Source organism: Citrus sinensis, chromosome 2 (genome assembly GCF_022201045.2).
Source record: "Citrus sinensis cultivar Valencia sweet orange chromosome 2, DVS_A1.0, whole genome shotgun sequence".
In the NCBI taxonomy this organism is placed as follows: domain Eukaryota; kingdom Viridiplantae; phylum Streptophyta; class Magnoliopsida; order Sapindales; family Rutaceae; genus Citrus; species Citrus sinensis.
In genome coordinates, this window is record NC_068557.1 from 27043362 (window position 1) to 27060897 (window position 17536).

General features: G+C 34.9%; 3 protein-coding genes across 5 annotated transcripts; 1 reads left to right on the forward strand and 2 right to left on the reverse strand.

The window, feature by feature from the left end:
• Positions 1 to 1398: 1398 nt before the first annotated feature.
• LOC107175568 (receptor kinase-like protein Xa21) lies at positions 1399 to 5646 on the reverse strand. Its single transcript, XM_052435031.1, has 4 exons — positions 4645 to 5646; positions 4328 to 4471; positions 2209 to 4209; positions 1399 to 2082 (listed from the first exon to the last, which is right to left on the reverse strand). Exons 1-4 carry the CDS (start codon positions 5606 to 5608, stop codon positions 1718 to 1720), a joined length of 3474 nt encoding a protein of 1157 aa, XP_052290991.1. The 5' UTR covers positions 5609 to 5646; the 3' UTR covers positions 1399 to 1717.
• Positions 5647 to 6248: 602 nt separating this feature from the next.
• LOC102621731 (uncharacterized) lies at positions 6249 to 11745 on the reverse strand. Of its 3 annotated transcripts, none has more exons than XM_052435033.1 (9): positions 11397 to 11745; positions 9879 to 10104; positions 9688 to 9776; positions 9466 to 9604; positions 8801 to 8875; positions 8120 to 8241; positions 7971 to 8046; positions 7825 to 7884; positions 6249 to 6589 (listed from the first exon to the last, which is right to left on the reverse strand). In XM_052435033.1, the coding sequence occupies exons 2-9, from the start codon at positions 10014 to 10016 to the stop codon at positions 6461 to 6463; spliced, it is 828 nt and encodes a 275-aa protein (XP_052290993.1). In that variant the 5' UTR covers positions 10017 to 10104; positions 11397 to 11745; the 3' UTR covers positions 6249 to 6460. The 3 variants fall into 3 exon arrangements, with proteins under 3 accessions (XP_052290993.1, XP_052290992.1, XP_006468443.1); XM_052435032.1 differs by having other exon boundaries at positions 11393 to 11744; XM_006468380.4 differs by having other exon boundaries at positions 11260 to 11744.
• A 2038-nt stretch (positions 11746 to 13783) lies between these two features.
• LOC102621440 (transcription termination factor MTEF18, mitochondrial-like) lies at positions 13784 to 17443 on the forward strand. Its single transcript, XM_006468379.4, has 2 exons — positions 13784 to 16852; positions 17075 to 17443. Exon 1 carries the CDS (start codon positions 14138 to 14140, stop codon positions 15923 to 15925), a length of 1788 nt encoding a protein of 595 aa, XP_006468442.2. The 5' UTR covers positions 13784 to 14137; the 3' UTR covers positions 15926 to 16852; positions 17075 to 17443.
• Positions 17444 to 17536: the final 93 nt, after the last annotated feature.

The following is a 17536-nucleotide window of genomic DNA, read 5'->3' on the forward strand; positions in this document are numbered from 1 at the left end:
AATTAATGTTATATAAAAATAAAATTAATCCGCCATTTCAACTTAATTAGTTTTGATTCTGATCCTGCTTAGTTACTCGCCATACTTGATCTTGCTGATGTGTAGATGACACAACATCCACAAAACCCGGCCTTTCTGTTCTTTACTTTTTTTTCCCCCTTTCATCGACCATCGTACGCCGCATGCAAGACAAATCGAGTATTGTCGCGTGGCTTAATTTACTATATCTAGAAACATTATTAATCATGATGAAATATACGGTGTATAAATTATATATAAATGTCGAGTTATAATAATTAATACCAGACCACTAACGATTAATATACATTAAGATTCACCCAATACAACTCAGAGGAATATATTGTACTTGACCAATCCTTTTTGAATAACAACAGGAGTTTGAGATGGTTGAAGTTACATTTATATTGGAAAATGGCATCAGCATCGATTTGGAATATTATTATTATTATTAGTTAATGGAGAGACAAATTAGGAGTTGGTTAAGGAAGGATCTTAACTGCTTGCATTAGCATAGTGGCACTATTTGGTCTATAGTGGCTCCAAACATGTTCAATAAATTTGTCGTCGTCTAGCTCAAAACAAAAAACTCCAATCAATTCTTACAAATATGCAGCTGGTTAATTCATTAATTAATGGAGTATGGCTCATTTATGATCATTCTAGAAAAAAGGATTAAGCCCTCAATATTATTCTCAAATTTGTACCAAGCTTGATAAAGCTTTTAATTCGTAATGGGAGAATATATGACAAACGTTTACTCTAGAACCAGAAGCGGAACCAATCAAGGGCCAGAAAATAAATGGCAACTTTCCATTTTACTTTTTATATATGTGTGCCTTCATAGTGAATTATTATTATTAAATTTCGAAATATTTGTTGTGATTAGGTTATGTGTTTGTTCCACTAATTAAGCCAGCTAGTTCTTGTAGATAGCAGAATCTGATAGGGTGATTATGTTGGGATTTGAAGAAAAGACAATATTTTTTTTTATTTATTTTAATGTGACAGCAGTTAAGATATCCTTCAATGTTCTAAATTAATAAAATATAAAATTTCATTTGAGCATCCGGTGTAGTATTGCCAGTTATCTTCATTTAACCTTAAATCCATGGTACGTACAAATTGCTGATTGGCAAACCGATGATATGGAAATTCTGATTCTTAGACTTAATTTTAGTCGATGTTGTTTAGGGTGCCATAACTTTTATATCGCAAGAACAAAAACTTCAACTATTATTTTTTATTAGTGGGAATCGATATTTGAGAAACCCACTACTCCCATGTTGATTAGAATTGTCCTCTTTATCTTTTTTTTAAGGTAGAAACAAATAAATCTCATACATCTGATGATATCTGCTCTGAGATAGAACTCACTCACTCTAAAATTCCAGCATATAATTATAAGGGAAGAGTGTGTGCCCATGAGCTTAAATTCCATGTGGGATAATGTTGGATCCTAACATTATTAATGAGTTTGTTTGGGAAACAAGGAACTGAAGCAAAGTTATAGAGAACAATGCATGTGAAGAATTCAGATTACAAAAAAAAAACAAAAAAAAAACCCTAGAACCATGATGATGAACGCTATTGTTAGCTGAATGCTGAAATTATCTTTTATCCCAACTCATTTTCTCTCTTTTTCAGCAGAGTCACAAACAAGAAAGGACCATAAACAAACTTGGTGGATGGTTGCGTATTAAGCCAGTCCGATATCCCTGAGAAACTTCATTTTGATATTCTTGAGTCTGGAAAGCACAACTTCCATGCATGGCCTTTCCTCTGGTGACGCTGCAGAACATTCTAGGCCTAGTTCCATAATGGATAGTATACAATCCTTCTTACCCAAAAAAAGGTCATCCTCCTGCCGTTGCCCCAACAAATTTTCATCTATAACTTCAATCACTTCATGAGTTATTAACGACTCCCTCACCCACCACTTCAAGTTCATTTCCCCGGCAAACATTTCATCCGTCGGCTTCTTTCCGGTGAATGTTTCCATTAGAAGAATACCATAACTATACACATCACTTCTTGTTGACACTATTCCTTCTGATCCGAACTCTGCATTTCAATTTAATGTGCACAAATTAACATTAACATTAACAATAACATTATGATGAAAGAAAAAAATTGAAAAATGAAATGAAGTTATAAGCTAGCTAGAATATGCAGAAGCAATTGGTTCACCTGGTGCCATGTATCCAATGGTGGCTAACGTCATTGTTTGTGCCACTGAGTCTCCCTCACCTAGAAGTTTTGCAATGCCAAAATCACTTACATGAGCGGCTAAATCTTCATCTAGGAGAACATTGCTGGGCTTTAAATCACAATGAATTATAGGTGATGTGTAATCGTTATGGAGGTATTTGAGAGCTGACGCAGCATCTATCATTATGTTCAACCTTTGCAGTAAATCCAGAAAATATTGATTAGAATACAACCAGTTCTCCAGGCTTCCATTCGGCATGAACTTGAGTACCAAGGCTTTGAAATCAATGGCAGAACAACTGCTCATGATTTTAATGAGGTTTCGATGTCGAATTTGGCTCAGTACTTGGCACTCAGTATCAAAACTCCTTAATGCTTTCTCTACCTGCAAATGGAAAACTTTCACTGCAACTGTCATCCCATTTGAAAGGTTTCCTACATACACTGTCCCGAAACTCCCTGTACCAATCAAGTTGCTTCCACCAAAACCATTTGTTGCTTTCTCGAGCTCTTCGTATGATATCCTCCTCCATGCTTCTAGTTCTATAGGTCGCAAATCTTCTTGAGCTGTCGAGTTTTCAATCTTTTTCCGCCGTCGTATGTAGGCAATCACAAACACCCATGCAATCACCGTTGTTGCAATTGCTGGTAAAACATATCTCAATACATCTGCAATTGATCGTTGAGAAGTGCTAGTTTTGCAAGGCGGGAGTTGCATTTGTTGTGGACCACATAATCCTTGATTCCCTATGAAAGATTGAAATGAGAAATTTGCAAATGGTCCTCCAGAAGGAATTTCACCTTCTAAATGGTTTAAGGACAAATTTAGATATTGGAGGTACAAGAGTTCCTCCATGGACCTGGGAACTTTTCCTGAAAGACTATTGTTTGAAAGATCCAGGAATTCCAAGCTCACCATTTCGCCAAAAGTTTGAGGAATATGACCTTGCAATCTATTATCTGCTAAAGAGAGATGTTTTAGTTGCTGCAGGTCTCCAATGGTGATTGGAATATCACCTATTATTTGATTCCTTGACAAATCTAATTCTGTCACAACCTTCAAATTTCCAAACTCTGATGGGAGAGATCCATTCAGAGAATTCGCTGAAAAATTTATATTCAGGGTATCTACAAGATTTCCCAAAGCTGAGGGTATTTCAGAGGTAAATCCATTTGAGGATAATGATAGAGTTCTAAGAGAACTGATATTACCTAAGCATGCAGCTAGTGGCCCTGTGAGCTTATTGCCTGTCAAAGTTAAGAAGGCCAATCTCTCCAAATGACATAACTCAAATGGGATGGATCCTTGCAATCTGCTGTTCCGCAGAGACAAAAACTGTAGCCCTCGTAATCTTCCAATTGTCTTTGGAATCGTTCCTGTCAACTTGTTGTCGTCTAAATTCAAGGATATTAAGTTTGTCAAGTTGCCGATTTCTCCAGGAATGATGCCTTTAATCCTGGACTCATAAAGAGATAAAATCTGAAGAGCAGAAGAGAGGTTTCCTATGGAAACTGGAAGAGTTCCATTTAGAGGATTACCGTAGAGCACAAGACTTCTCAGATTCTTGCAATCTGTCAAAGATGAGAGAAAGCTCAACTCCGAAGATGAAAACTTGCTTCTCAAGTAATTACGAGCCAGGTGGAGCCGCTGCAGGTTTCTTAAATTACCAAGTTCATCGGGAATGAAGCCATAGAACGAGTTTAATGACAACTCTATGGTGGTCAGCTGAGAAGCATTGGAGATAGCATTGGGAATAGGTCCAGTCAGTTTATTTTTTGCCAGGAGAAGCTGCTCAAGGTTTGGAAGCCATAGGCCTATGGTCGATGGAAGATGGCCTGAGAGATAATTGTCTGACAATGCAATGTCTGTCATTGTTGAGGCATTGAAGATTGATGAGGGAATCGAGCCAGTCATACTGTTAGCTGATAAAAACAATGTTTCCAGATTATGCAGGTTGCCAATTTCAGGCGGTATTTCACCTGTCATACGGGAAGCACTCCATTAATGTGAAGTCTTTTATAATGATTTATAGGAAAAAAATTCACATGAATTGCAGACAGAAGAAATACAAAAATGAGAGGCAAGGTGGTTTTAAACCTTTCAAGTTGTTGTAGGAAAAATCAACCAGCTTCAACTGGGTCAGGTTCCCAATTTCTGAAGGGACTAGTCCTACCAAGTTGCTTTCTGGTAAGCTTAATATCTTCAAATTTACAAGATCACTGATCTGTCTTGGAATTTCACCTGTGTCATATGCAACAAGCCCGACAGTCAGTGATATTAATTGTGTCAAACGGAACTCTAAACACAGAAAAGGAAAGCAACATTCTAATATGTAGGAAAAAGATATCAACAAGTCAACAATCACATATGGTTACCCGTACAATTTTCAAAGGCAAAGCCAAGGTGGGACATACCTTGGAAGTTGTTCACGCCAAGATACAATGTATTGAGCATAGTCAAATTTCCAATTTCTGCGGGTATGGTACCTTGGAAACGATTGTTAGACAATGATAATACACTTAACTTTTGGCAATTAAATAAACTGAATGGGATTGGTCCGGATAATTGGTTCCAAGTCAAGTAAAGCTCTTCAACTTCAGGAAAATGATCAAACATATCCGAAAAGAGAGTGCCAGAAAGTTTATTAGAGCTGAAATCAATGATTCTGAGCGAAGAAGATACATTGAGGATGGGAGATGGTACAGAACCTGAAAGCTGGTTGTGGAAGAAATCAACAACCTGGAGTGAAGATATGTTGAAGATTATAGAAGGTATAAAGCCTGAAAACTGATTTCGATCCAAATAAATTATCTTCAAGTTAGGAAAATTGCCAACGGCTTCTGGGATGGAACCCTGCAGCATATTGTTAGATAAATCCAATGTCTCCAGCTTTGGCATGCAGCAGAACGAAAATGGGATAACACCTCTGAAATTATTACCAGACAGAACCAATGTTTGGGTTTCATTCAAGGATACAAACCATGAAGGAATTTCCCCGCCCAAACTGTTGTTCATAAAGTTGATATACTTGAGTCTCTGTAAACTAACCAATTCTCGAGGTATGGAACCGTAAAAACTATTGTTTTTGAAATCAAGTCTTGCAAGAAAAGACAGATTTCCCAAGTGAGGAGGAATGGTGCCAGTCAGTCCCATGTCTGAAAGTTCTAAGGCTGTGACTCTGCGGTGTCGCCTGCCGCAGCTTACGCCTACCCAGTTGCAGATTGAAGTACCAGCTGACCAGTTGGTGGCCAAAATGTTTTGAGGGTTGCAAGTGATATGGCTTTTTAAGGCAAGTAGAGCAGATTGATCAGTGTCAATGTTGGTCGTCGCAGCCATTGCTAAGCTGATCATTATCAAACAATGCAGCACTAGAAACATTGTTGGATTGATCCAAGGATGAAGCAAATGTCACTAAAATTTTATTGGATTTCTCTGCCAAACATAAGTGCTAACAAGTTACTAATTAATTTATATTTTCTTGCACTGAAAAAAAATTAAGAAAAGTCAGAGGGACGGTGAATTTAAAACAAGTTTAAAGAGTTTGAAAATTTTATTGAGTTCAGATTGGAGGAAGTTAAAACTACCAGTATTAGGCCACCACAACATGTACGGTGATATGAGCGATGAGCTCAGAGTCGTTTGTTATATTTGTTATTTATATCTATCTGAATTTTCTGTGCTATCGATGCTTCAAGCCCAAGTTATCAAATCGATGATATTATATTTAATTCCAGAGTAGGCCAATTCATTTTGACAAAATGAATAAAAAAAAGTAAAAAGAATCACTAATCGTCAAGGAGAAAACTAGTTAAATATCTATCTTTTTGTCATATGTCCAGGCTACAGAGCTCTGTGTTCATCGTAATCTTTACAAGAAGCCTAAGTATTTTTAAAGTTTTGCCTAAAGAAAAGAGATTGCTGATAACACAATTACATCTTGACGACACCAACCTATCAGAGGCCGCTACATCAACGAAATTAAGGCATAAAAAACAATTAGGTGTTTGAAAACTTCAAGTAAAACAAATTTGGTTGTAAGATTAGACGGCTCTTTGAATCAGTAGCCTATGAAAGTGGAACATATACAGCAGTTTGATTTCCAACAACTTTAGAAGTTACATTACCTTCAAATGGCTTCCCCTTTTTCCCTTTCTCTGTGATTTATACAGTAAAGAAATTTGAAAAAATGCACAGCTAAATGACAAGATTTTAGTCTAGATTGTACATCTATCACTGCCTCTTCGCTAAAGTTTTCTTCAATCCTTTCAGGATCTTCCCAAACCACATCACGTTCATGATAGCGAGCACAAATGGCACCACAAAAACCAAGAGATAGCCGATAGCATGCATCTCGACAACCTGCCAATTCAATCAAGTGACTTGACGTCATAACTGAGACTCCAGACAATTTTTAACTTACGTACGATCCCTTTTTTTTAAAATCAAATTATTCAAGAATCTTCTGAATTCTAGATAAAAATTGAACACTGACATAAATATATAACATCAATAAAAAATTATGACTTAACCAAAGAGAGTAACATATTTCTATGTCAGAAATTAAAACAAAGAAGACGACCATTCTTGTCCTCCAAGTCTATTTCAAGGTTCAAATTAAGTTCTCTTGGAGCAGTTCATTCACTCCGGCTCAGTCCTTCCAAGATTTGGGCCTTTCTATTCATGTTGACGGCCAAATTAACTGATTTCAATATGTAATTGATGTAACAGCTAAAGCGTGTTTGGCTGCTAGGGTACATATTTAGTTGACGTGCCAACATGCTAAACCAGTTATGATACATTTTAGAATGCAGTGCCTAAATATCAGTTAATGTGGAAAAAAACCTAGGAGATATGGCAATCATTGGCTCTCTTCCTGTTCTCCTGTCCTCTCTATGCCCTTTCCTCTTTGCCATTCTCAATTTCCCCTCTACCTCTGTCTCCTCCTCAGCAGTCACATTGACCAAATCAGAAAAAGAAGAGTAGAAAGCGAGACCGAGAAACAAGAAGGAAGAGAAAGAGCTAATGATTGCCATGTCAACAAAATATTCCATAGTCAACTAATATTTAGTTACTCCATCCCTCAACGTCGTAGGGTAAATATTAACCAAGTCAACTAAATATTCATGCCAATTAACTGCATCAACTGACAGGTTAACAACAGATGTTGAAGGATAGGTAGATAAAGATGAAGCGACTAGAGGCTTGAAGGATGCAAACTTGAAGGGCAAAAATGGGGTTTTATGCAACAAAGGGAAGAAGTGAAGAAATAATTGGATAATCCCACTGCATATACAAAGTTAAGAAGTCGTTAGCTAAAAAAAGATTAAAAAAATAATAATAATCATAAAGGTTCAGAAATGTCAGCATCCGCTCAATCTGCTTTAATAGGCTAACAAAGAGAAGAATATAAACAACAGATATTGCTAAACATTTGGAACGAGATAAAAACAGAGGAGGAGAATTACCATCCCAAATCATAGGAGATTACTAGTTGGGAGAGGAAAAAAAGAAAGAAGGCTAAACTTCTGCTATATGAATTAAACAATAAAATATATCATTTTCAGGAAATACAAATGTCAGATGGAAGGAATTACCTGATCATAGTGCAAATAAACATGGTAAAACATGTAAACAAACAGCAGAATTCTTGCAATCTGCAATTTTCACAATTTGTTTCAGGAGCATTCCACATAATAAACTAAGTCTCTCAATGTTGAAAACTCAAGAGGATTCAACTCACCAGCCAAGCAAAAAAGATAATAACCCCATTTACGAGATATGTGGTGGACCTCTTCATACCAGCCGTATCAAGGTACCTTTGTAAGCCCAAAGAGATAATTAAAATCTAATTCTGGACCCTAATAAAATCTTAACTAGCACAAAACCTACCATCTCATGTTGATCTCTGGAGTTGTCACCTCAGAGATGAGCACCATGTATGTATAAAGCTGACCTTCTCCAGAAAACATAGAATATGCTACTGCAATTCCGGAAAGAGAGTGATGGACAACCTGAAATCAAATTCTACTATCTTATCAGTAGTACTACCATGCCTTCCACATTGCATGTATGGATCCACTATGGACTTAATGCAAATGCCACCTTCAAATTCACTATCTATATGCAACTAGCTGAGCTTTTCAAATCTAGACCTTACTGTTTAGTTTTATGCAGATTCAACCCAAAAATACTAAAATTCAGCATATAAGTTGTCTTGAAGATTTATATCTGGGGTGCACTGAAATTGATACCAAAAATACATTAAAAACTCTTAAGTTCAAACATGAACCTGAAGCCAGAAGACTCAATTTTTAATGTTTGCCTCAAGTATACTTTATATTCACTTATAGAAACCAACACAACATGCCTGAGAAACTCCAAACATAAGCAAAACGCAGGGCTGTTTAAATGTTTGTCTAAGAGTGCTGTAGACAGAATAACTATAGAAAAAGGAGTATGTCAGTCAAACCAGTTACACCATTATCAGAGAGTTTTTACAACAGAAAAAAAAAAGGTAGCAAACGCACAAAATCAATGCTTGATTGCCTTTTCCTAGAGAATTATACTTACATATTCCATTCCCCCTAAAGAAGGGTATAGCCAAAAAATCATTCCAAGATCCGCAAGGAAGTAACCAACAGAAACCTGTCAAAATCATATCAAATCATGAACTCAAAACACTTACAATAGAGGGTCCCACACTTATCCAACAAGACAAATAATAACAGCCATGAGAACTATTTCACAGCCCTAGCAAAAATCAATGAGGAGCTGCCTGTATTTACAAAGACATGCCTATGGTTTAAGCAAAATCAACAGAAATGTTTCTTTATTTTCGAGATGATAACAACAAGGGATGGGAATCACGTAGAAGCGAATCAAAAGTCATGTACATCATATGGCTTTGTCTTGCTAATGCAAAGAGAAGATGGATTATAACTATAGCCAGTCCTAACTGCAATGGTCGACCAAGAAAGTACAAGGAATCATAACACAAAAATTATAGTTTTGAGAAAATTCGTAGAGCAGCATTTCCTTTTATCTGCAATGTGAAAAACTGAACCATATTACCACAAACAGCTATAATGTAGAACATAGAAGCTATGAATCTCAGGCATAAATATATTTTAAATGAGAAAGAAACTCATCGAAAGGTGTGAGCATGTATGTTTTCCTACTTCTCAAAAGCTATGAACACAATCTTTGCTAAATGCTTAATAACTAAAAATACTCACCCCTAATCCAAAATTAGAGAGCCAGGAGCTCCGGAAAGTAATAGGACCAGTATGCTGTTGGTCAGAAAAGAGATCTGACCAGAACACATAGTACAACGACAAGGCAGTGATGAAAATTGCATGAACCGTAGAGATACCACTGTTGAAATTAGAATATTAATCAATAAGGGCATAAACAACAACTACAAAAAGAAAATGCAAAAATATGGATTATGAACTGACCGATTGTTCCACTCCATTCGTTGGATTTTGGTAAGACCATTATATGCCTTGAAGTAAAAGGTACTAATTAACTGAGTAAGATCATAGACCTGTTAGAGAGAAAAATATTCAATATGATATATAATGAGGGGGAAAATAAAGCAAGTGCACAAATAAAATAGGTATAAAGAAACAAGGAGAAAAGAGTGTACCACTTTGCAGGCCAGTAAGCCAGCAAGGATGGATGTATATGGAATGAAAGGGTCTGCTATTATGTAGTTCTTGACCAGCACTTGCGCTTGATTTTGATAGGACTTAATAGCTGTCACTGTCTGTTCAGACATTGCCATTATAATTCCTTCTACCTTAATTATCAGATCTTATATTTCTTCTTCTGCACTCTACTATTTTCTTCCTCGCTTCATCTTGCTTTTTCAACTGTTCCCAAAAGCATAAGAAATAAGTCAGTACTAAAGGAAAAACAAAATCATCATTTTGAAGCAAATTAATTATGAAAGACACCATCATATTCCATAAATCTATGTTCTGGCCAGCATCAAGAAACAGTTGAATGGGAACTTTCCCACGGCAGCATTTATTTCAATAATTCATGCAGAAAGATTTTCTAGAAATACTATTAGCTTGCTTACAGTTCACATCACAGCTACAATAGCAGACACATAGATTAAGGGCCATAGAGAAAACCATTACTAAACAAACCGAATATTTAGAGAAGAGTAATGATAGAGCCGCAAACTCTTGTATAAACTGATGTGGCATAATTTCATTGGTTAATGAAAATAAAAAATAATTCAAATAAATCAAGGCCAGGGGATATTTTCATCCAAACCAATACAGTTATGGAACATCAATTTGAACAGAATAAGTTGGTAAAAGAGTTTGTGGCTCTATCATTGCTCTTAAGAGGCAGTGTAGACAGAGGTAGCTGAGTTTTGGGGTGCGGATTTGAGGGCATAGTAATTAAGTTAATACGGAAGAAAATATTAGCCAATGACCGAGAATGACATTTCTAATGTAAGATGAACTATTAATTGAAAAACTGCATTTGCACGGCCAAGTTTCAGAGTCAGCCAGCTAAAGAATGCAAGAAATCAAATATTTCATACTTTAGGGTCTGTGAAACGGCGCCCAAGGAAAAATACATCTACAGAGTACAAGTTACAGTTGAAAAGTGAAAATTTTACTTTTCAAACATCATCCCAGCAACCAGAGGTTCATTGGTGCAAGAATGATCAGAGCATAGGATGTTTATAGCTGATAACACAAAAACAAAAAGTTCTACTGATATAACTTATAACATAGTTCTAAATTTTACAAGCAAAGCCAGTATATAACAACCAGTTTCACAGGATTAATAAGTATTGATACTTAGAGTTACAGCTAAATATTAATAGAGCAATCGAAAGGAATTAGAAATAAATATTAAAAAAAATAAAGCTTTATTACTTACAAATGACAGAATCAGTTTACACAAAATCACCCAACAACAAGCAGATCATGAGAAACATCGTTAAATAATAATAATAACAATAAAACTAAACAAAATCTGATGAATCAGATTGAAGAGCTTACCCTTAAGCATAAATATCCACAAATCAAATAAAATTACGATAAATGCTGGAGCTAATCAATGCAAAATCCAACAAAAAAAAAATAACAGCTATGGAGGACCAAAAGCAATCATCACATGCACCCACAAACTCACCAACCGTGAGGTTTTGTTTTGTTCAAATCAACGAGATTTTTTTTTTTCTCCCTTGAATGGGGTCGGAACTCACAATCTATTTCAACTGCAAACAGTAAATGAAAGGCTTGAGATTTATTTAATATATAGAGATAAAGATGGAAATGCCGAAGAATGAATTGGAGAATGGAATTGGAGAGAGGAAGGGGACAAAAATGGAAAGTGGTGCTGAGGTTTGCTTGCGCTTGTACGCGTCGTTTTGCTCAGCTTTTGTGTGTTTGTGTGTGTGTGCGTTTTTTTTTTTTTAAATTTGTTTGTGTTGGATTGGATGACTAGAACTCTGGAAGCAAGCATGGATTGTGTGAGTGATATTTTTGATTTTGCTGAAGAAGGTTGCCATAACGCATTTTATGGTCGTGTGACGATCAACATTTAAATAAATTTAATTAAATTGGATTGGATTTAATTATATTATACATGTAATTTATATGTCACATTGGTTGTGCGTATACGACGTTATAAGTGTGATATTTAAAATTTAAGCCGTATTAAATTATTAAATTGATTTAATTTTTTGTTCAGGAAAAGTTTAAATGAAAGAGAAAATCTTTCGTACGCTCAATTGTTATTTATATAAAGTTCTTTAATTATAATTAATTCTATTTTTTAACTAATTCTATTGATTCTATCTTCGACCAATATATTGTATCGATGTAATTTCCCAAATAACCCCATCACCCCTCTGCCGTTACATTAATACCATTACGTGCAAACGTTTTGGATTCTTTTACGTTTTTGCCCCTGCGAACATGCAATAATTGTGATAAGCAATTTGACCTGCAAAGTTAATAATAATTATGATTATTATTATTACCATCATCATCATCCAGATTTTGATTTTTATTTTGTATTGAATATTTGATTTTGATCGGATAAGGCTTGATTTGGAGTGTTCGGATATAGTTTAGTTTTATTATGTTACTTTGCATTAATATTTACTTAATTATTTTTATTTAATTTGAGCGTTAAACACGTGTCAAGTCTATGATTCTTATCTCCGTAAAGTATAATGTTAAAAGTATATTTACACCCTTCAAATTTATATCTAAAACGGTGAAAGAATTTACTACAAGGGGAACTGAATATTTAAAAAAATAATATATAATTAAGTAGTATATATTTGAAAACAATACGGCAATGATCTTACGAGACATATATATATTGTTTTATTCTAATATATATATGTGTGTGTTCACAAGTATGGTTTTTTTAATGGGACACAATAATTAAACATATGATTTAATAGTTTATCGACACTGACTTTATTAAATTATATACTTTAATAATTTATCAAAAAAAAAGGATACGACTGCATTAAAAAAATATTATATATATTTAATTGTTTTCTCGCAAATAATTGGCTAAATTTGATCCGGTGATATGAGTGCAAAATCATGATAATAAAGGTGGTGGTATTAATTTAGTCATACATCATGATCATCACGATTAAAGGAGCATTAATGAGCATACACTTAGGAAGAAGGATTTACACTTTACAGTGCCAGGTATCAATAACTAATTATACATGTTAGTTTGCTCGTCAAGTTTCTAGAAGAGTCTTCTGGGCTAGTTACATTGATTTTATTTATATACTAGTAATGAATGATGATGTAGTTATAAATTTTTATATAAATTTATTTTGTAGAAATATTTAGCTTTAATTTTAGTTAAATAAAAATATAAGATAAAAAATAAATTATATAGATAAAAAGATATTTGATCCAACCAATCTAATCGTATCGCATTAATTTATAAAAAAATTATACAAAAATTTATAATTATAATATTACTCACTATTAATATCATCTAATCTGTCAAACATTTAAGCGACATAAATTAAAAAAAATAAAAAAATAAGAGAGGAGAAGAAAATTGGCGGTAAAGAAGAGAAAAATTTGTTGGTGGCAGCGAGTGGAAGATAGAAAGTGTGCATTAATAATAAAAATTAAAAAGATTAAAATTTATTAAAATTTTAATTTAAGGACTTAAAATTAATGTACAATTAAGTATAATTTTAGAAGATTTTTTATCCATCTTCTTAGTCGATTATATATGCACGTGGACTTTAATTATATTGTATTTTGATGAAATTATATATAATGTTAAAAAAACAGATTAGAAATAATAATATTGATAATAAAAATGTTACCGGATCCTAATAATTAAGATACATAATAAATTAATTTGTCACTAGACATTTGGCCGAAGTAATTGGATTGCTGCTCTCACAAACGTGAAGATAATGATTCAATCCCTATTGTGGGGGTTAATATTTATAAACTCCGCTACCTTCCAAAACTCAAGTGGAGCAGGACATCTATTTATTAGAATTTAATGTAATAATATAGCAGTTGTAAAAAAAGTACGTGACAGAATTAATTTTGTAGGACACCATATGAATTGAGGTCAGGGGATGATTCTACGACCAATTGGAGAATTCTATTAACATCAAACCCTAACTAATACAATCGCGGTCGCAGTCTTCCCCTTCCTGAGCAGAACCAGAAGTTGGCCCTGGGGCATCAAAACTAGTCTCCCCAAATTCCAATCCTAAGGTAACAGAATTGGAACTTTTCCCATTCTCATTTTCATTGTCTTTTACTTCAATTCAGCTATTTCAATTAGGACACCACAGTTCTCACATGCATTTTACTCTTAGTTGATGTTCAGTTTCGAACTTTCACTTACTAAATTTCTTTGCTTCCGATGTTATTATCCCTAAACCGTAAAAGGGTATCTGGAGTCTCTCAAATGATCACTCAAATCAATCATTTTCTTGTTTTCTTTCCAGTTTCCAATGAAAAAACTAGTATTATGCAAAAGCAAAATGCTTTTTTTATTCCTGTTAGAGTTAGATCCTTTTGCAGTTCTAGACTTACCCACCAACCAAAAGTCTCCCTTGCTGAGTCAACTCAGCCACCTGCGTCTTTAGTTGCCAGCCGAGTCTCCCGACTTGCAAGGACTGAAGCTCAGGAGGTTCTTTTTGATTACTTGCATTCTACTAGGAGCTTAGGCTACATGGATGCTGAGCATATCAGCAAGAACTCCCCGGATTTTGTTCTAAATTTGTTATCCAAGATTGATAGCGGTAAGGATGTTACTCGATCTTTAATGAGGTTCCTTAGGTACAATCCAATTAATGAGTTTGAGCCCTTCTTTGAAAGCTTGGGTTTAAGCCAATCTGAGCTCTCCCCACTTCTTCCAAGGCACTTGATGTTTTTAAGTGATGATGAAGTCTTACTTGACAACTTTCATGTTTTATGCGATTATGGTATTCCTCGAAGCAAGATGGGAAAGATGTATGTAGAAGCCACAGAGATATTTCGACATGATCGCGGAGTATTGGCTTCGAAACTTTGGGCTTATGAAAATTTGGGTCTCAGTAAAAACACTGTTATTAAGCTTGTCAGTTGTTGCCCATCGCTGTTGATTGGCGGTGTTGATAGTAGATTTGTTAAGGTTCTTGAGAAGCTAAAGGAACTAGGATTCAAGAATGATTGGATTGGAAGGTACTTACCTGGTAAAGGCTCATACAATTGGGATCAAGTATCTGAAACGTTAGATTTTCTATACAAAATAGGTTATAATGAGGTTCAGTTGCTTAACTTGTTCAAAACTAATCCTGCATTAGTGTTTGAAGGTTCAGGGCAAAAGGTTTATGTATTGTTTGGCCGGTTACTCAAACTGGGTTTGAAGATGAATGAAGTATATTCTTTATTCTCACAAAATCCACAAATCTTGTCTTCCAAGTTTGTGAAAAATCTCTTGCAGGCTGTGGGATTCTTGATCGAGATCGGAATGGGAATGAAAGACATTTCAAACATGGTATTGATGCATGCAGAGCTTATGGGTTCATGTTCTCTCAAGGGGCCTAAAACTGTCTGCAGCAAATTAAAAGTTGGGAGAGAGAGTTTATGCCAAATTATAAAGGATGACCCATTAAAGTTGTTCCATTTGGCTTCTAAAACAGAAGTTAAAATCGATGAACAGGTTGATTGTCAAAATCCTAGTAAAGATGTGGAGAAAACAGAATTTTTGTTGAGATTGGGTTATGTGGAAAACTCAGAAGAGGTGACAAAAGCTTTGAAACAGTTCCGAGGCAGAGGTGATCAATTACAGGAGAGGTTCGACTGCCTTGTACAAGCTGGTTTAGACAGCAATGTTGTTAGAAACATAGTTAAACGTGCTCCGATGGTGCTCAACCAGAGTAAAGATGTACTTGAAAAGAAGATTGATTATTTAAAAAATTATTTATGCTATCCACTTGAGTCTGTTGTGGCTTTTCCAGCATATTTATGTTATGATATGGGGAGAATTAACCATAGATGTAAAATGTATGTGTGGCTGAGGGAGAGAGGGGTGGCAAAGCCCACATTGTCCTTGAGCACTATCCTTGCATGTTCAGATGCAAAATTTGAAAAATATTTTGTGGATGTCCATCCTGAAGGCCCGGCCATGTGGGAAAGTTTAAAGAAATCATCAAATTCAAGCTAAGGCTAACTCTATCCTTTATTTATGTGTTTTTGTTTTAAATTTTCTTTTAGCCGAGTATTTGTTGCTTGAATATGTATATATGTGCTATGATTCTTTCACCTTATTTTCTCAATCACTTGCTTGGATATTTTATTTAGTTTGATAGCTCAAGATGCAGCTTTGACCAGTGTAAATATAGCAAGGGTGTTTCATGACAACAGAAATCTAAACTGATTCTCTTTTTGTTTCGCATTCTACTTCCTTTCCCCCCAATTAATTTTTTCTCTTTTTCCAGTTTTTTCTTTTTGGGACTTTGGGGAGTAGGGAGGTGGGGATTGAATCTTAGTTGCAAATATATGATGTCCATGTTCATCTTGTTTACAAAACCTACTTCAAGCATCCATCTTCACTCAATAGAAGAATGATACTGAATAAAAAACCTGCTTAACCTATATCAGTGCAGAATGGTCAGCATTGTTGTGTGTGAACCATAGAACTGTGTTATATTTTGTTTCCATTGCATGTTTTGTGGGAATCTTTGAACAATTAGACAAGTAGCTTTATATTGTGTCATCGGTACAGATTATCTATAACTGTTGAACAGACATGTAAAATCAGCGTAGATCAGTTGTTGGAACAAACTCTTTTATCTCTTCCTCTTCTAAATTAATACCATTATCTGTAGTTAAGAGCCTAGGATGAGAGTTGGGCGCTTGACTCTTGACTAACTGGATTTGTGTTGAATTTGACTGTGCTATTTAGATCTTCAGCTCTACTTCACCTCTCATTCAAGTTTATAGGAACTTTTAATTTGGTTTAGATTTCAGGGTTGTAACGCACCACAGCTTTTAATTGCGCTGAAATCATAGGTAAAGAAAATGGTAGTTGAAGCTTAGAAGTGAGAACAGCCACTCCAAACCCAGCATGCTAAAATCGTCAAATTATAAGGTATAATTATCATCTGGGTCTTTTGAATTTTCATGTTTTCTTGAGGGGTAACATTTGGCACATTTAATTACTCGATTCACTTTAGTTTTGGTTATTTGCCAATCATAATAGTTCTGCTTTTCGGTTAAATGTTGTATGCCTGAAGATGCTGAAATATTGAGCATACTACTATATGTTAGAGGAATCTCATTGACATTTCTTCACCATTTTAAATGCATTTAGGGCTCGAGAAGAATTCCCAAATCCCCTAGTGTGAAGCATGGCATTGAGATGAAATATCCATGATTTGCTTCTTTGTTCTGGTAAATGTCACAAAGATGGGGAATAAAGCAGCTCATTTTCTTCAGGGAGCTGCCACAACAATAGGGCTTAATAATAATCGTTGGAAAAAAATGATTCCGCCTCTTATTTTAATTGCGGATTCTTAATATTTTTACTTAATTAAAGCGAGGAATTAGTTCTGCTTGTATTTTAATCCTTGATTTGGATCAAATTTCAAAACTGGGAACTCATATGTTGTTAACCCAGATTGATTACTTTACCAGTTACAATGGCTAAACGGCCGAAACGGCCAAAGGCATTCATACTCAAGGTATTGATAAGTAGTATAGAAATGCTCCAATCTAAGATCTCAGTTTTATTAAAATTTAAAAAAATTAGTAAATCACACGATTTAATAGTATT